We start from the raw sequence: 20,074 nt of genomic DNA, 5'->3' as shown, positions 1-20,074 counted from the left end.
ATAGTCTGGGAAAGTCATGTAGCCACTCTGGGTATGTCTACACTGCAACTAGACACCCCTGGCTGGTTTGTCCAGCTGACCTGGCTTGCAGTGCTCAGGATAAGAGGCTGTTTAATTGTGGTGTAGACGTTCAGGCTTGGGCTGGAGCCCTGGCTCTAGGCCCGTGAGGTGGTGGCCTGAATGTCTACACTGCAATTAAACAACTCCACAAGCCTTAGCCCCACAAGCTGAATCTGCTAGCCCAGGCCAGTCACAGGTATCTAACTGCAGCATAGATATACCCTCTGAGCATCAGCTTCCCCATCTGTAAAACAGAGTCAATGATATTTAGTCAATAATGGCTGCACTGGAAGCAGGACACTGAGAAGTTACATTGGAGAGAGCGTGTTGGTATGTGGATCAGACGGTGTCAATTTCAGATCCTACTTAGGCATCACTCAGTGCTGATGTCCACGTCTATTAACTTTGTTTACTAAACTGTCTCATTATCTGTTTTGTGTCAGGATTTCTTCAGGGTGTGGTGGAATAGGACAGATGGGCTGAAAAACCTTCCTTTGGGCATGGAATACACACGATTGGACAGATGGGCTCCAAGAAGCTGCCTTCAGGCCTGGAACACGTGGGAAGAGAAGGGGGGTATATCCTCTCCTGTTTTTACAGCCAAGTGTAAAAGCCAATGGAGAACACTGTGGGCAAAATGAAGAATGTGTATCCAGCTACCCCCTTTATAGCAGAAACTGGAACAAGAATCTTTCTCCAGAAGGTGCTGTCCAAAGAATCTACAGGTGTAGCTAGCTACTTGTTTGGCTATTAATGCCAGCATTTCTCCATGGCTATATGCTTAAGGGGAGTTTATGTAGCAATGAAGCACATCAATATTTCAAAATAAGTGTTTTTAGGCAGCAGAGCACACTTATTTTCCTAATATATATATTTAAACTGCAAAAAGGTGGGAACAATAAACTGTTAAGAATATGTAAAGGTACACTGACCTCCATTGTTACCTGTAAAGCCTTTTTTCAAAGCAAAACTAAAGGCAATAAAATATCTCTTTTGCTAAAGCTTATTAACTTGCCAGTCCCCTGAGATTAACAACAAAGAAATTCCAGGGTCGACTTCACAGGAATGTGATTACTCAAATAAATTATCATTTTAAAGTTCATAAAACCAATCTTGAGAAAGGGCAGGGAGTGACCAACACACTGATCTGAGCATCCAAATGATTCCTGTAAGTAAAGAAAAATCCCGGCTTTATGCAGCTTCATGTTTGAAGAGAATTATGGGAGTAATTACTTTTCTGGGGAAAGGCATTGGTTTCTTCATTGTGAATAGCAGGTAACAGACCCAGTGACATTGGAGACACTTTTGGCATAAGAACTAGCACCCCATGCTATATTCCCCAAGAGTCCCTGTACCCCTCTATTCTGAGGTACTGGCAGAACATTCCAGCTAGACCAGTTTTATGTCAGATCAGGATTTCTGTACCTTGTGGGAAAACTTAGTTGCCTTCTTGAGTTGGTGTTAAAGGCCCTCCATGCCACTTACTTAAGTACTATTGACTTCAACTTTAAGCACACGATGTTAGGGATTGCTCCCACATCTAGGATGACTCAGTCTTTGCCTTGAAGCGCTTGCAATCCAAGAAAACAAGCGTCAAAGGAAGTGCAGGGGGATAGATACAATCCACATGCATGGGTTTTATATACATTGAGTAAAATCCTGGCACAAGTGAAATCAATGGGAGTTTTACCAGCTTTTCACTACTTATATACATTTAGTTCTTAAGTATGCATTAGCTGTGTTAGTTTTTCTCCTCACCCGACCCATTCCAAACTGGCCTTTTTCTTGTATGCATTACAGAAAAAGCAACGACCTGTTTGATTATCAGGCCTAGCATCACCATGAATGATCTCATAGTATTTGTCGTTAATTCTTGGGGTTTTTTAAAATCAACAAATAAAACAAAATCCTAGTTTTAAGAACAGCCTCTGGTCATTATTTCTCTCTTACCCACTTTCAGTTCACCACCTGCAACCACTATACAGGTGGTACTAAGGACATTGCTGGAGCTGACTGGGAATTCCAGAGTCCCCAGAACATAGAGACCTCTCAGAGGAGGAAGAGTTGTATCCACCAGGATGGTCCTGTCTGAAAAAAGAGGAGAGAGAGAGAGAGCAACGTCAATATACCGACACTGTGATGTGAAGATGGAAAATGAGGGGAAAGCTCTAGAGATCATGGCCACTTAAGCATGTGCTTAACTTTAAATTTTGCTTGACAAATTCAGACTGGAAATAAAGTGTAAATTTTGAATATTGAGAGTCATTCATCATTGGAACAACTTCCATGGGTCATGACGTTCCGCACTAACTGGCCATTTTTTAAATAAGAGATTGGATATTTTTCTAAAAGATATAGGTCTGTAAAAGTCGTAATATTATAACAAAAACACTTCAAAAACAGACTCCAATGAGAGACAGCTGAATTGGAATTAATTTGCAAACTGCACACCATTAAATTAGACTTGAATAAAGACTGGGAGTGGATGGGTCATTACACAAAGTAAAACTATTTCCCCATGTTTATTCCCCCCCCCCCCCACTGTTACTCTCACCTTCTTGTCAACTGTTGGAAATGGGCCACTCTGATTATCACTACAAAAGGTTTTTTTCTCCTGCTGATAATAGCTCACCTTAATTGATCGCTCTTGTTATAGTGTGTATGGCAACACCCATTTTTTCATGTTCTTGTATATCTATCTATCTATCTATCTTCCTACTGTATTTTCCACAGTATACATCCGATGAAGTGGCTTTTAGCCCACAAAAGCTTATGCTCAAATAAATGTATTAGTCTCTAAGGTGCCACAAGTACTCCTGTTCTTTTTGAAATAAAGAATTCAATCATGTGGACCCATATTGACCCCAACTTAGGTCATGAGCAGAGGTCAGACCTTGAGACCTACAACAAATTGTCTATAAATTGAGCCAATGGAGTAACTACTACTAGTAGTAGGCTGTTATCCTGCATGTGAACCAGCCACTAGACGAGTGTGAGATACACACTTTGACAGTGTTTCACAGCAACTTGCTGACAACAGAGAATGGTGAGACTCGGGGTTCCTGGATCCAATTCCAGGTTCTGGAGGGGAGCGTTCTCTAATGGTTGCAATCTCATCTAACACTGGGCCCCAAAGCCGGATCCCATCTTCCTCTCCTCCTATGCGCTCACCAGCTCCTGACTCCTCCCTGCTACTCCACAATGCCCAAATCCACTGAATATTGACCCACACCCCTATCTTCCTATCTACCTCTCTAGTTACTGCCTCTATTTGCCCCCCATCCCATCTCCTGACCCCTCACACTCTGCTCCATCAAATATCCACCCCACCCCACCTCCCCACCCCTCCCACTCTGCTTCCATACAACCTCCACCCCACCCCAGCTCCTGTCTTCCCCTCTGCTCCCATCCAACCTCCAACCATCCCAGATTCTGACCCCTTCCTCTCTGCTTCTATACAACCTCCTCCCCATTCCAGCTCCTGACCCCTGTCCCTCTGCTCGCATCGAACCTCCATCGCACCGCAGATCCTGAACCCTGTCCCTCTCCTTCCTTCCATCCTCCACCCCACCTCAGCTCCTGCCCATCCTACTCTGCTCCCATCAAACTCCCACTCTGCCTCCTGACCTCTCCCCCTCTGCTCCAATCTGACCTCCATCCCACCCCAGCTCATCTCCCTCCCCCCCCAGCTCCCAGCCAATATCCACCCCACCCCAGCTCCTGAACCCTCTTCCTCTGCTGCTATATCCCCCCAACTTCTGCCTGCCTGCCTTCCCCCTCTTTTTTTCCTCATTCCCATCCTCTATCCCCACCCTTCACTCCCCAACAGTCGCATCCAGTCGTTGCCTCCTTGCTGCCTGGGCATTAGCAGGAGGAGCCTTGAGAAGGCAGGGGAGGGGATCTCTCTGCTCTCAGTTCTTGAGCCTGCAACCACAGCAGCCCCTTGCTGCCCAGACAAGCAATTGCACTGAAAGTCATCTTCAGTCCCTGCAGCCCTGGGCTGGAGCATGCTCAGCACAGATGAAATCTCCAGTGAATTTAGCTGCCAAACTGGAACAAGTCTCTATTGAGCTTGTGAGCAGAGGCTCACAACTTGGGCAAATTTAGAAAAAAATTAACTGGGACGGCAAAACAACTGTGTTCAAGGCCCTTTCAATGAGGGACAGGGTCCTATTCCCTGAAGAGCTAACTGTCATAATCAGTCAGAAAAAACACAATACCGAGTGAAACAAAGCAGAGGGAAGAGGATAAGGGGGGAGATATTGTTCGAATGGAAATGGCTTATATGAGGAAATCACTGCTCAAGAATATGAGAAAATGCTGCAGTTGACAAAGGCCGTAAGTATAGTCATCAAGCATAGGGCGAAACATTTTTACAAGAAGAAGAAAGAGAGCTGTTAGGCATAACATTTATATGTCAAGTTTAAGCCTGGAACAGATTTTTTTTTTTTTTTTTTTTTTTTTGCTGAGTTGCACATCCTTAGAAATAAGGGCTTATAAATGAAACACTGATTGCTCTGTAAGTAGATTTCAGAGTAACAGCCATGTTAGTCTGTATTCGCAAAAAGAAAAGGAGTACTTGTGGCACCTTAGAGGCTAACCAATTTATTTGAGCATAAGCTTTTCGTGAGCACGAAAGCTTATGCTCAAATAAATTGGTTAGTCTCTAAGGTGCCACAAGACTCCTTTTCTTTCTGTAAGTAGAGAGTTTCATGCATGTGACCCGAGAATAATAATGGGAGGGAGAAATTCTGACCTGCGCGGACCTGATGTGGTTTCATGGGTGCAACTGAGAGCATGTTCAGTGGATGCGTGAGGAGACAGACATATATTCTGCAGAAACAGCAGGGGGCTCCATTGTAGACTTAATCTCCTTCCACACTTGAGGAGAAAAAGGAACTGATGGGTAGAAGACTGTTACCACATGTGATACATTCCTTGTGGCACATACCTAACTGCTTCATATGAGCAGCTCTGCAGATTACACAGTGAGGTGACTAGTCAGTGCCTAAAATCAGCAACTTTAGGTCAGATGGCTCAATGAAATTTATCTCCAGACAAAGGAGAAACTGTATTTGTTTTATCCCTTCCCTCAAGAAATTCACATCGCCACAAGCAACTGCATTAAGAAAATAATTCAAATCTAAGAGGGCTACCTTTCATTTTATGTGTACTTCCTGCAGACAAAAGCTCACAGCCTTAACGTTCGGGTGTACAACGCTGAGAATTCGCTAATGACTCCAGCAATGACATCAAATGCCTTTGATCAACCCCATTGCTATATAAAACACCATAGCATGTCATTGAATGGAAATCAGCCACAACAGACACGCTATTATATGAGAGACAGTACTCCAGCATTCATCTCTTCAAACAGAAAAAGTTCAAAGAAAATCAAAATCAGAACATGAATAAGAGAGTGGATTCCACCACTAAAAAAAGAAAAAGAAAAAAAGGCCAGGGGCTACATGATATCATATCTAGACCTTTCAAACCATTGCCTAGAATTATAACACGTTCTCCTTCCACCCAATATGCAATGTGTCATACTGAAAACCCATCAACCAAAGTATGGGAAATCTCAGCATTTGAGGAGCTAATGCACTCCATGATCTGGCCTGGAACGAAGACGACTGCTGTTTGCTGATGGAATGGTATGAATCAACTCACTATTCATGCTTTCCAGTACTGTGCAATTGGTTTTTAAATGGGGGAGTCCCAATTTAGGCAATGAGCCTAATTTGCAAGCCTTATTCATGTGATTAGTCCTTATGTGATGGGCACTATCTTGGCTAAAACACCAGAGACTGAACCAGAGAATGCCAGAGGTAAAATAACAAGCTGATAAACTCAAGCTACTCTATCTACATAGCCTTGATCACCACAGCAACTCATAATCATTAATGGAATTAGTTTCACAATACTCCTGTGATGAAGAGAAGCGCTAATATCCACATTGGGAATAGAGGCACAGGGAGCCTAAGCAACTTGTCCTAAGTTACACAGAAAGTCAATGGTGGAACAAGCAATTGAACCCAGGTTTTCTAAGACCTAGGTTAGCATCCTAACCACTAGACCATCTTTCCTCTCATACCAAAGCACTCCCTCTGGGACTGTAACAGCTTCATGTCCTCTGCAGCTTGGGCATAGAAGGGGATCTCACCAGTGGGCTACCCTTGCATGAGCAGTCCCACTAAAGTTATCATTACAGGTGAAATCCACCCCATGCAGGAGTTTTGGATGATCAGTAAAGGTTATCTCTCTTCTAGCCTGGAGCTCATTTATATCCTTTTGGACTAAAACCAAAGAATGCTTCTCATGGGAGACTTCAATCACCCTGACATCTGCTGGGAGAACAATACAGCAGAGCACAGACAATCCAGGAAGTTTTTGGAGAGTGTTGCGGACAACTTCCTGGTGCAAGTGCTGGAGGAACCAACTAGGGGCCATGCTCTTCTTGACCTTCTGTTCATAAACAGGGAAGAATTGGTAGGGGAAGTAGAATTGGGTGGCAACCTGGGCAGCAGTAACCATGAGATGGTCAAGTTCAGGATCCTGACAAAAGGAAGAAAGGAGAGCAGCAGAATACGGCCCCTGGACTTCAGAAAAGCAGACTTTGACTCCCTTAGGGCACTGATGGGCAGGATCCCCTGGGTGGCTAATATGTGGGGGAAGGAGTCCAGGAGAACTGGCTGTATTTTAAAGAAGCCTTATTGAGGGTGCAGGAACAAACCATCCCTGTGTGCAGAAAGAATAGCAAATATGGAAGGCGACCAGCTTGGCTTAACAGTGAAATCGTCAATGAGCTTAAACACAAAAAAGGAAGCTTACAAGAAATGGAAACTTGGACAGATGACTAGGGAGGAGTATAAAAATATTGCTCTAGCATGCAGGGATGTAATCAGGAAGTCCAAAGCACAATTGGAGTTACAGCTAGCAAGGGATGTGAAAGGTAATAAGAAGGGTTTCTACAGGTATGTTAGCAACAAGAAGAAGGTCGGGAAAAATGTGGAACCCTTACTGAATGGGGGAGGCAACCTAGTGACATATGATGTGGAAAAAGCTGAAGTACTCTTCAATCTTCACAGACAAGGTCAGCTCCAGACTGCTGCACTGCGCAGCACAGTATGGGGATGAGGTAAGCAGCCCTCAGTCGTGAAAGAACAAGTTAAGAACTATTTAGAAAAGCTGGACACACACAAGTCCATGGGGCCGGATGCAATGCATCCAAGGGTGCTGAGGGCGTTGGCTGATGTGATTGCAGAGCCATTGGCCATTATCTTTGAAAACTCGTAGCGGCCAGGGGAGGTCACGGACTATTGCAAAAAGGCAAATGTAATGCCCATCTTTAAAAAAGGGAAGAAGAAGAATCCAGGGAACTACAAACCGGTCAGCCCCACCTCAGTCCCTGGAAAAATCCTCAACGAATCAATTTTGAAGCACTTGGAGGAGAGGAAGGTGATCAGGAACAGTCAACATGGATTCACCAAGGGCAAGGCATGCTTGACCAACCTGATTGCCTTCTATGATGAGATAACTGGCCCTGTAGATATGGGGAAAGTGGTGGATGTGATATACCTTGACTTTAGCAAAGCTTTTGATATGGTCTCCCACAGTATTCTTGCCAGCAAGTTAAAGAAGTATGGATTGGATGAATGGACTATAAGGACAGAAAGCTGGCTAGATCATCAGGCTCAATGGGTAGTGATCAATGACTCTATGTCTAGTTGGCAGCCAGTATCAAGCGGAGTGCCCCAGGGATCGGTCCTGGGGCTGGTTTTGTTCAACATCTTCATTAATGATCTGGATGATGGAATGGATTGCACTCTCAGCAAGTTCGCGGATGACACTAAGCTGGGGGGAGAGGTAAATATGCTGGAGGATAGGGATAGGGTCCAGAGTGACCTAGACAAATTGGAGGATTGGGCCAAAAGACATTTGATGAGGTTCAACAAGGAGAAGAGTCCTGCACTTGGGATGGAAGAATCCCATGCACTACTGCTGGCTGGGGACTGACTGGCTAAGCGGAAGTTCTGCAAAAAAGGACCTGGGGATTACAGTGGATGAGAAGCTGGATATGAGTTAACAGTGAGTGTGCCCTTGTTGCCAAGAAGGTTAACGGTATATTGAGCTGCATTAATAGAAGCATTGCTAGCAGATCGAGAGAAGTGATTATTCCCCTCTATTCAGCACTGGTGAGGCCAGTTTTGGGCTCCCCACCACAGAAAGGACAAATTGGAGAGAGTCCAGCAGAGGGCAACAAAAACTATTAGGGGGCTGGGGCACATGATTTATGAGGAGAGGATGAGGGAGCTGGGCTTGGTTAGTCTGCAGAAGAGAAGAGTGAGGGGGCATTTGATAGCAACCTTCAACTCGCTGAAGGGGGGTTCCAAAGAGGATGGAGCTAGGCTGTTCTCAGTGGTGGCAGATGACAGAAAAAGGAGCAATGGTCTCAAGTTGCCGTGGGGGAGGTCTAGGTTGGATATTAGGAAACACTATTTCATTAGGAGGGTGGTGAAGCACTGGAATGGGTTACCTAGGGACATGGTGGAATCTCCATCCTTAGAGGTTTTTAAGACCTAGTTTGACAAAACCCTGGCTGGGATGATTTAATTGGTGTTGGTCCTGCTTTGAGCAGGGGGTTGGACTAGATGACCTCCTGAGGTCTCTTCCAACCCTCATCTTCTATGATTCTATGAATAACACCACGACTAATGGTACCTGTGACCGATTTTTAGGACCCTGTGTGAAGTTGCATGGTTAGTCACCCTGGCAGTTGCAACTAGTGGGTCTCAACACCCACTCAGGAGGAGTGAAGATGAAGTGTTTCTAAGGCAAGAGAGGGTAAAGGTGAGGCAGGTGATAGAACAGCCAGCTTGGGAGGAAGAGCAAGGTAGAGAGTTTATTCCTGTGGTTCTTAAATTAAAATAAAGGAAAAGCATGGGAAGCAGGGTGGAGTAGGTTTTGGACACTAACCAAGCATGTGTGTATGTGCACCAGGCTGAAACCCAAGAAGGGATTATATCTATTTACAGCAACATGACAGTTATTTACGACGCGTGGAATGCAGGGAAACAGAAGGAACTGCTCTCTATAAACTAACACACTGCACTGAATTGTGCATGGCCTAACATGCAAATACTCCTCGTTTGTTTATTTTTGCTTATAAAATGTTTTGCTTTGGTTTCCCCATTCAATAAGGTTTTTAAAGGGTGGAGATGGCATGTTTTGCACCACTGTGAAGCAGCATGTTCTAAAGAGTTGAACAGTAGGACTCAGAACTAAGGATTCTTGAATTCTAATGCTGCTCTGGGGTCTTGGGTATGTCACTTATTTTTCTCTGCGCTTTACTTTCTCCATGTGAAGAATGGGTATAATACAGCTTTATATACCACACAACAGAAGTGTTGTGAGGATTAGTTAATATCTCTGTTCTTATCTTCAGGCCGCAAAAAAGCTTGGGACCAGCATACCTAAAAGAGCCTAATGCTGCAGGATGAAAATTGTGGTCAACAGCTCTGCCCTGAGACACAGTGGAACTTTTTTCCATAAGGCTTAAGATCATCTGTGCAGGAGACAGAGCTTTCTTGAGGGCCAGTTCATGACTTTGGAAGGAACTCCTCCAGGAACAAAGCATCATCATAAACGTCACCGTCTTCCGCTCCAACTGCAAGGTGCACTTCTTCAGCTTGCCTTATCTAACATAAACACAGAGCAGTGGGGGGAAAAAGCCTACCAAAAGAAAACACTCCACTGCACATACAATGAACCACATGTGAAAAGAAGTTAATCATGCTGCTCAATGCATAACCAGAAGGCGCTCAGATACTACGGTGATGAGGGTCATACAAGAACCTAGGTAGCATAGAATAGAAAAGACAGCACTTTTTCTGTTTGTGAATTGTAACTGAATAGGGCATGATTTTTACAAATTTGGTCACTATTTATATTTTTTACAATTTTTTGTGTCACTGCTAGAGGTTTCTTTGACAAATTACTGCGTCTTCATCAAAATTTGAAATATTTCAGCCAGCTCTACAGTTAGTTGAAAAACTGTGGGGGGAGGGGGGAGACATGGGAAAACTTTATCAATTTTTTATCTATATTTGAAATTTGAGTGGAATTCTTCAACCCGATCTCGTGAAAGAGGTAGATGAGTCAGCGTTTTGTGTACTAGCCTATCACTAGGCTACCTGGAGTCTCTCTTCTGCCCAGAATCCCTTGAGGAAGTCACTTAGCCTCCCTGTGCTTTTCTTCCACATCTGTAACATGGGGATAATAGTGCTTTTCTATTTCACCGGGATGTTGTGAGGACACAGACAGTAAAGATTTGGAGGTAATGGAGACATATAAGTATTTTAGATAAACAGAGTATTTTCCAGTCCTGTTTGTGAATGCAGTGATCTGATCATTGTCTGACTCATTTGGGCTCTGACCTTGCAAACACCTAGGCATCTGTACACATTGTAGCCAATGGGGGTCCAGAGAGAAGCAAACTTATGTAGATGCTTATGTGTTAGCCAGAACAGAGCCCTAATTATCTGTGTCAGAAGTCTGGCCAGGGGGTTCTGGGAGCAGCTGTGTCTTTCCCCCATCTAATATACAACTCACACTACTAATTCTCTCTTCAACTAAAGCTGATTTTTACTACATCCATAATGTGTTATTTAATTATTTCTCATTTACATGTGGGGCCAGTGAAACACTTCCGGGATGCAATAAAATAAAATGCAAAAGTAATAATCTCAACTTGCCCTAGAGGTAAAAAATGACAACAGAAAGACCTTCAAGCCCCCACAAGAAAAACAGATGACAAAACCCAGGTCCTCAGAGTAGGTCTGAGACAGGCCTTCCAGAAGGATCAGCAAACTCAGGCTCTGTCAGACCAAGTTGGGGGGGAAATTCAGAGTTCAGGACACTTCATTGAGAGTGCCCTGCATCCAACACCCAGATATACAAGTCTAAGGACTGCCAGCGTTATAATTAGTACAATATATTATTTGTATTGCTTTAGTGCCTCGAAGCCCCAGCCGTGATCAGGGCCCTGTTGTCCCAGGCACTGGACATGCATGCATATAACACAGCGTCCCTGTCACAAAGGACTTACAATCTAAAAAGAGAAGACAGGTAAAGGCTGAGAGAAAAGAAGTTTAATTATCGCCAACATTTAGAAGTGGAGCTGGAGCACCCACACTTGCACAACCTGACATATGAAGTCTTAGCAGAAGCAGGATTTATACCCAATTCTCCTGAGACACAGAATAAATGCCTTATCTAGATAACCATATGATATCAGCACTCCAGCTAATCTCCACTGTTGGGGTAAAGTCCAAAGACAAGGATGGACTTGGGGGTTGGACTAGATGACCTCCTGAGGTCCCTGATATTCTATGATTCTATGACTCAATGATACTTAGAAACCTAATCCATAAACAGATTTAGAGATCTAAATGAACAGTTGGACAGGCAACCAGAAAGCAAAATGGAAGCCAGTACAGTCTTGGGAGCTCGGCTGAAATATGCTCCCTGTGTGAAACACTGCTAGGTAAGTGGAAAGAGACATTCTGCATTAGCTATGATATGGTACACCTGAGTTTACTTAAGGAAAAAAAACCCACCACAGAACCGTGTATATATTTGTGCAGTAGATAAGGGTGTGTGAGAGAGAAATATAGAGAAGTCTGCTTCTGGGGCAATGTTTGTTCTAACATGCATGCATTCATGCTGCAGTCTAAGGTCATATGTTTGTGTCCTGTGTACACTGGAATTTACAGTTGTGTTAATTAGCACGTGGTAAAACTGGACTAACATTTCCAGTGCAGACATACCTTTGGTATTACTGGGAGAAACTCAGAACTGTACTTCCCTTACTTACTAGGCAAGATGACGACATCCTCACCAGGGGCTGGAATGCTGTGGTTGTATCCACCCCAGCCTTGTTTCACTCCACTCCATGATTCAGGGAATGACCATTTCAAAATTACGTCAGGAGGAGAGACTGGAGCTAGAACACAGGATGGACAAAGAAGATGTATTTGGAATTGTCATTTGCCCCACAAAACCAAAACTTGCCCAATGAGCAAAACCCTACCCTACCCTACCCACAAGTGTCTGCTCTCATTTTGTGCCTTCCTACCCAAAAGCCAGGAAGCTAAATGGATTTTGTAATATGTCCTAAAGTTCAAAGGATCTAGACTATGTGAAAATCAACTAAGCTCTTTGGAAGCAAGGACTTTTTTACTGTATATCTGTGCAGCATGTAGCATAACGAAGGTCTGGGATGAAATCCTTGCTCCAGGGAAATGGTAAAATCCCAGTTGAATTCACAGGGGGCCAAGATTTCACCCTTGATCCAGATTGAGGCTTCTAGGCATTTCTGCAATACAAATAAATAACAATTATAATAATCTTGTGAGGTAGGTAAGTTTTACGAACCCTGTTCCATAGTATAATGAAGGCCAATGAAGTTGAGCCCAACTTAGATTGTGAGCTCTCTGGGGCAGGCTCTGTCTTTCTGTTATTTGTATGTACAATGCCTAACACAATGGGGCCCTGATCCCTAGCTGAGGCCTCTAAGCTCTACTGCAACAGAAATAAATAGCTGTAACAATAGTGGACTACATAGCAAATCTGTGGCAAATCCCAGATTAGAACTCTGTAGGTCTTCCTTCTTTCCAGCCCTATCCTTTGGTCTATTATGCTGTCTGGCTCAATATGTAACTGTATAATAATGTCATGCTATTATCCTAAGATCACTGTGTAGCACTAAAATATATTGTAGTCTTACATTCTCCATGACCTTTATGATCTGATATGGTATTTCTTAACAAAAGTTTATAGTCTTTTATAATGTGGAATCACACATTCATCACATGCAATGGTAGATGTGGCTCTTAAATGAATGCCAAGAGCCCCTTTTGGGCTGACAGATGTACAAAACATAGAGGTGATGTACAGCGACATTTTCCTGCACACCTAGTAAAAGGAATTGCTGTGGCTGTTAGACCAAACCAGTCAGCCTGAGACCACCATATACCTGGTGTAGGTAGAGTGACTTTTTCTTCCTCTTTGAATGTTACTTGGACTAGGTCTTCACCTGTAACTGAAAAGAGAGGGTGCATGGCTTGTAGACAAACCCCATCAGCAACTCAATGGAAACTAACAAAAGCAATTAGACAGTAATCTCTGATACAATGTTTTCTGATCATTCACATTTCTAACAACAAAAGGTTTCCCAAGTACCTAGTCTTGCTGATCCTTTTTCAACCATTTTTCTTACAGTGTTTTTATAAATAAATGAATACATTTTTGTTTGTAGGCACTGAAGGGCTCCTGGCACCTTACCAAAAAAAGCTAAGAGCAGATATACAATAAACAAAAGCTACAGTTGGCATGCCAACTTCATTTATCCCATTGTAAAACTAGAGTAGCTCTATTGACTGCAATCACTTTACACTGGTGAGTTACTTTGGATTTACAATAGGGTAACTGAGATCAGAAAGGGAACTGTAGCTTTTGTTCATTGTATGTATGTATGTTCTTGGAATCTAAGTCAAGACTGGATGCCTTTCTAAAAGAAATGCACTAGTTCAACCAAGATTTATGGTTAGAGCCAGGAATTCTATGGCCCGTGGTATGTAGGCGGTCAGACTAGATTATAATAATTGTAACCCCCTCTGCTAGGTTTTGCCAACAGCAACAAGGGCTCGGTTCATCTATTAAAATTAATACCCCACTAGCTTGAGTTCCTAGCCAGCATTTCTGGGATCACTAAATACCTTTATTGGGAGCCCTTAATAGGCAATACTTCCTACTCGCAAGCACTGAGTCTGTGTATGAGGAAAGGAACACTTTATTGGGGGAAAGGGAACACAGTATCATCTTGGGGAAAACAGCAACAATGTATCTAAATGAATGACAAGTAAAACACTCCCCCATGGTTGTTGTTGGCATCCTTTCGTCTGTGAGAGATGGTGGGAATAGCAGCCTATGATGTAGATGGTTTGCAATGTCTCATGTGACTGAATAGGCCAATCTGAGATTTGCATGATCTTTGGCAGTTATTGCAAATGTCTGTATCTTGCTTACTTCCTGTGGGCTCTTTTCTCCTCAAGCTGTAGGAGCCAGCTCCTGTCACTGACTTTGATACCCTCATGGAGACGATGGCACCACTTGTTACGGTCACTTGCCAAGATTTCCCATTGGTCAGGATCAATTGCAGATTCCTTCAGATCTCACCTTGCACGTGTCTTCATATTGAACCTGTTGTTCTTGTTCACTCTGATAGCTCTCTGTATAGCATGTCCTTGGGTAAGTGTCCATCTTCCAACCTACTCAGATGGCCCAGCCAGTGCAGTTGTCTTTGCTTGAGCAGGATTGTCACAGTTGGTAAATTTGCCCTTTGAAGAACCTCTGTGCTGGTGACTTTATCTTGCCATTTGGTGTTGAGTATGCAGTGTAAACAACATAGGTGGAAATTGTTCAACATTTTCTCCTGATGAGTATACGTTGTCCATGTTTACCCACCATACATGAGAGTGATGAGGACATAAGCTTGGTACACTAGTATTTTGGTCTTGATAGTAAGCTTTGAGTTCTTCCATGCTCTTTTAGTTAGTCTGCTAAAGGTGGTGGCAGCCTTTCCAATGTGAACATTTAGTTCTTTATACAGTGAGAGGTTGGTGGTCACTGTAGAACCTAAATTACTGAACTTTTGGACTACTTCCAGCTGGTTTGCATTTAAGGTAATTGAAGGATCTTGTAGAACCCCCTGTTCTAATACAACCATTTTCTTGATGCTGATGGTGAGAGCAAATGCCTGACAGGTACTTGAAAGCAGTCCATGAGTTCTTGTATTAGATCTTCACTGTTGGCTATGAGGGCAGCATCATCAGTGAACAGAAATTCCCTAATTATCAACTTTTTGACTTTGGTCTTTGACTTAAATCGGGACAGGTTGAAGAGTTTCCCATCTGATCTTGTGTGGAGATACACTCCATCTTTCATAAAAAGAAAAGGAGTACTTATGGCACCTTAGAGACTCACCAATTTATTTGAGCATAAGCTTTCGTGAGCTACAGCTCACTTCATCAGATGCATACTGTGGAAAGTGTAGAAGATCTTTTTACATACACACAAAGCATGAAAAAAATACCTTCTCCCACCCCACTCTCCTGCTGGTAATAGCTTATCTAAAGTGATCACTCTCCTTACAATGTGTATGATAATCAAGGTGGGCCATTTCCAGCACAAATCCAGGTTTTCTCACTCCCCCCCACGCACACACAAAAACCCACTCTCCTGCTGGTAATAGCTTATCTAAAATGTCACTTTAGATAAGCTATTACCAGCAGTAGAGTGGGTTTGTGGGGGGGGGGGTGAGAAAACCTGGATTTGTGCTGGAAATGGCCCACCTTGATTATCATACACATTGTAAGGAGAGTGATCACTTTAGATAAGCTATTACCAGCAGGAGAGTGGGGTGGGAGGAGGTATTTTTTCATGCTTTGTGTGTATGTAAAAAAATCTTCTACACTTTCCACAGTATGGATCCGACGAAGTGAGCTGTAGCTCACGAAAGCTTATGCTCAAATAAATTGGTTAGTCTCTAAGGTGCCACAAGTACTCCTTTTCTTTTTGCGAATACAGACTAACACGGCTGTTACTCTGAAATCCATCTTTCATGTCCTTAGATGCACAGTTCAGTATTACTGAGAAGAAGATTCCAAAGAGTGTAGGGGCAAGAACACATCCTTGCTTCATTCTGCTTTTCATCTCAAAGCTGTACGAAGTGGACCCATCAAACTGGACAGTTGCTCTCATGTTGTTGTGGAATGAACGTATAAAACTTAACAGGGTTGGTGGACATCTTATCTTTTCTAACATTGCAAATAGATTTGCTCTGCTGACTGTGTTGAATGCTTTGGTTAGGTCCACAAAGGTGATGTACAATGGTAAGTTTTTCTCTCTGCAGTTTTCTTGGAGTTGATGCAGAGAAAATATCATGTCTATCGTTGATCTTCCAGCCCTGAATTCGCACTGTGATTTAGGGTAGACATGATTCACCAGCTGTTGTAGGCGCACTAAGATGACTTTTGCGAAAGCTTTTCCTGCTATGCTTAGTTGCAAGATACCCCTGTAGTTGTTGCAGTCACACTTTTTGCCTTTATTTTCTATACAAAGTGATGATGTTTGTGTCGCACATCTCTTGTGGTACCTCACCCTCTTTCCAGCATTTAAGCAGCAGCTGATGGAGATGTAGTAATAGGCTGTCTTTCCCGTACTTGAGGATTTCTGCTGGGATGCCATCTTTTTCAGGAGCCTTGCCACTTGGCATCTAATCAATGGTCTTGCTTAGCTCTTCTACAGTGGGCTCCAGATCTAGCTGTGGCATGACCTGTAGAGTTGGTATTTGGTCCACTGATTCACTGGTGATGTTTCTTTCTTGTGCGTATAGCTCTGAATAGTGTTCAACCCAACAAGACAACTGCTTGATTTTATCTGTAATGATTTCACCGCTGTGCGATTTGAGAGGGGCAACCTTGTTGACAGTGGGACCTAGAGCTTTCTAAATGAATTACAAGTAAAACACTGCCCATGGTAACTTTGGCAATAGTCTCAACTTGGTTCGCTAGTTGCCGGTGTGAATGTCCAGTAGGCAAACAACCCTTTTACCACATCACTTCTCTCTTCTCCCTCCGCTAAACACAACTCATGGTTAGGTGTCAATGGATAGCGTAGTCCCAGAATCCTGAGGTGTACTTGGGCAGACCTGCCTCCAATCCCTTGCAAAATCCTACCAGGTCCTGTCCTGAGGCTCCACTACTTAACCCAGCTATAGTGATTTCAGCTTTATTTGGTGGCTGGGTAGAAAAAAACCATACCAGAATTTACTCACCTCTGCTGCTATCCTCAGTGGCTTCAACAAAGAGCCCTCTTTGCATTGCATCCCCTCAAGAAGCTACCTTGTGGGTTTCATCAAAGAACTGTCCCCACAGTATAGGCTCCTCAATGAAGGGGAATCAGTAGTAATATAGGACCCTTGAGAAGACCCTTACTAAAGATGTGAGCCCTTTCCTCAGTTCCAATTCTGAACCAATTCTGAGTGTGTGTACAGTTATGTTGACTCCCAAGTGTCACTGGAGGAATTTTGGGTAATGAACTTATGCAGATGAAGCTCTCACTGTAGCCACAGTTCCCACTATTCACCAACAGAGGGGGGGCAGAGAGCTTCTTCTCCTCTGGAACTTCTGTCCATCTTGAGTTCTGAATAAATAACATATGCAGATAAGGTAGCTCTGTGGCCGTTCTTCCCCCATTCACCAGATAGGAGCAGAGAGCTCCTTACCTTCTAGAGCTTCAGGCCACAGGGCTGATCATAAACCTACCTCTTGACCTTAAAATTGGTGAATCTAGAACAGGGGAAAGGTTCCAAGGCTACATGACTATGCTCATAGCTCTACAGAGGCAATGTTACAAAGGAGAAGTCTTACTAGCTAGCCATTCAAGAACACTCTTATCTTCTCCACAACATGCACCTTAACCTGCCAATGGGAGTGCATATCACCTTGTACTTTACTTACATTATATTTAAACAAACCTTTGTCCTTTTAAATTATGAAAGCCACTCCTCCTTACCTCCCTTCCCATCTCCCAGTGCAACCAAGCTAATTTAGAATGTCTGAGGTCCATTAATTTTAAGTGTCAATAAATTAGTGGGAATAATCAAAATACTTGATTCTTTCTGATAATTACTATCTGATGTCAGTTTAAAACACTAGACTGCGTTAGTAGCATATGCTCCTATGCTGAATGAGGCTTCCATAATTAAACAGAATGGGATTCCATGTGGGTTTTCCCATGCCCGATTAATTCGTAATCAGGTGCCACAACCCTGCTCTTCAGCGACACCTTGTTTCCCAATAGTTAATTACAGTCTGGTGCCATATTTACAAAAGCCACTCTGAAGTGCGAAGTCACCATAGGGGGACTCCACTTAATAGTGCCATGGAGTTGGGTCTGCCACACTGCTTCTGTCTCTTGTTGAGATGGGTGTAGTGGTTAGGGTGCTAGCCTGGAGCTCTGGAGCACTGAGTCCAATTTCTTGCCCCTGCTGCAAACTTTCTTGCCCTGCTGTGTGAACTTAGTGTCTGTATGCCTCAAATCCCCATCTGTGAAATGGGGACCAGGGCACTTCCCTAACTGCCAGGAATGTTGTGAGGATAAATGGATTAAAGACTGTGAGACATTATGGTGCAGGGGCAACATGAGTACCATGGAGAGATTAATGCTTTTCTTGTGGTACTGTTTCACCTCAGCTTTAGTGGTGAGAAACAAAGAAAACCTTAACAGTAGAATTAGTGCCAGAAAGATAAAGCTGGCAGTGAAATGCCTGAACAAAAATATGTTCTTTTCATAAATTTCTGAATGATACCAGACTGAGGCTTAGTTCTAATTCTGTCAGGAATGAACTCAACAGGTAAAAGGGAGGCAAAGGGTAATTTGGGTATAAGCGATGACACAATCTATCATAATAGGAGAGAGCTGAGAAGTAGGACTACCTGAAGTAACTTATTGTTTCAGGAGAATGGTTTAGACCATCTGCTGTAGGCCAGTCTATTCGCTATTCATTTTCCTCTCACTTATGTCATGGCAAATCAGAAATAATCCTGTGAAATCAATGGAGTTACACCAGAGTATAAACAGTTGCAAGGGACAGGAGAATCCTACAACTGTGCTTTTGTAACAAGGTATGAGACATGCTCATCTGACTTGGCTACACACACACACAGCTTTTTTCGCAGTATAACCCGGTTTGTCTGATTACTTCTGTTTGGAAAAATGCATTCAGGGAAAATCTGGCCAGCTATCCCCATACTGCCTCAGCAGGAAATAGAATATCCAGCAGACATTCAGAATGGCACCAGCAACACATGAAACAGAGAACGCTGGGATTTCCCACCACACAGAGGACTGTTTGTTGTGGTTACACAGAGCAGATGAAGGGGTCCTGTTTATACAGCAGGTAACACTATTGCAGCCTGGTTACATGAAGACAATCGTATTAGGCCAAGCCAATGACAAAATCAACTCCTGGTTAGCTGCCCTGGTAACTACTCAAGTGGGGTGATAATCGTAACTATGTTTAGAGCTAACCACATCACTAACTTATCAGCTTGGTTAAAAACTGCAGGGTTTGATTCTCTACTGTTTGGCACTTAATGTAATTATTTATGCTAGTGCAAGGCAAAGTAGGTGTAAAGCACAACCATGCTGATTGGGAAGCATTTTACACTCACTTCATTCAGGTGTAAATGCCTACACAAGGTCCGATTCAAGCCCAGAGAGTGGACAAGAACATAATTACCTCGTTCTCTGGGTGGTTTTGTTTATATATTGAGTATATTATCATCATTTAAGCAAGGAACAGGAAGAGATACAGGCAACACAGATAAAGGATGTCATTAGTAAACATTGGATTAAGGGGCCTCTTCGCAACATGCAGTTATGAGGCTCCAGGTCCTAGTTGTATAAAAACTTTATCAGGCCCACCAATTTTCTGTCCGATTACAGCCCTTCCTGGATGCTTGGGCTGTGAATCATACATAAAGGCCTTCGTGAATTCAAACTTCCTGGCATCTTCCTTCTCCTGGTTTAGGTCTCTGAGTTGATGTGAAGGAGGAGCAAAACAGTCTTTCATCAGCTATGTAGTGACAGAAAACTTGCCTGTGGTTATTAGAAAGTGCTGAAACTGGATAAATGCTCCAGTGCTCTGAGTTACAAATAACAAACACCATCATGCCATTCAACATCAATAGAGCCAACACAGATCATGGGAAACATCAAAACTTTTAGAAATAACACTCGACTACAAGGCATCTGCAGCACTTTCACACATGAGACAGATCTTCCAAGGCTGGGGAGATGGAGATAGAATATTTGGTTAATTAGCAGAAGGTGCCATATACTAGGGTGCTCAGAACTGTATCATCATATGGATTTGGATACCATGCTG

General features: G+C 43.2%; 1 protein-coding gene across 1 annotated transcript in view; it reads right to left on the bottom strand.

The window, feature by feature from the left end:
• Positions 1-20,074, bottom strand: part of PKHD1 (PKHD1 ciliary IPT domain containing fibrocystin/polyductin) — a 370,485-nt gene that overhangs the window by 115,968 nt on the left and 234,443 nt on the right. Inside the window, exons 49-51 of the mRNA XM_077811517.1 lie at positions 13,097-13,162; positions 11,936-12,064; positions 2,011-2,148 (exon numbers count right to left, since the gene is read on the bottom strand). Coding sequence (XP_077667643.1) covers positions 2,011-2,148; positions 11,936-12,064; positions 13,097-13,162 — 333 coding nt within the window. The remainder of the gene's footprint in view (positions 1-2,010; positions 2,149-11,935; positions 12,065-13,096; positions 13,163-20,074) is intronic.

The sequence above is a fragment of the Eretmochelys imbricata genome, chromosome 3 (genome assembly GCF_965152235.1).
Source record: "Eretmochelys imbricata isolate rEreImb1 chromosome 3, rEreImb1.hap1, whole genome shotgun sequence".
NCBI lineage: Eukaryota > Metazoa > Chordata > Testudines > Cheloniidae > Eretmochelys > Eretmochelys imbricata.
This window is presented reverse-complemented; position numbering and strand designations above follow the sequence as displayed.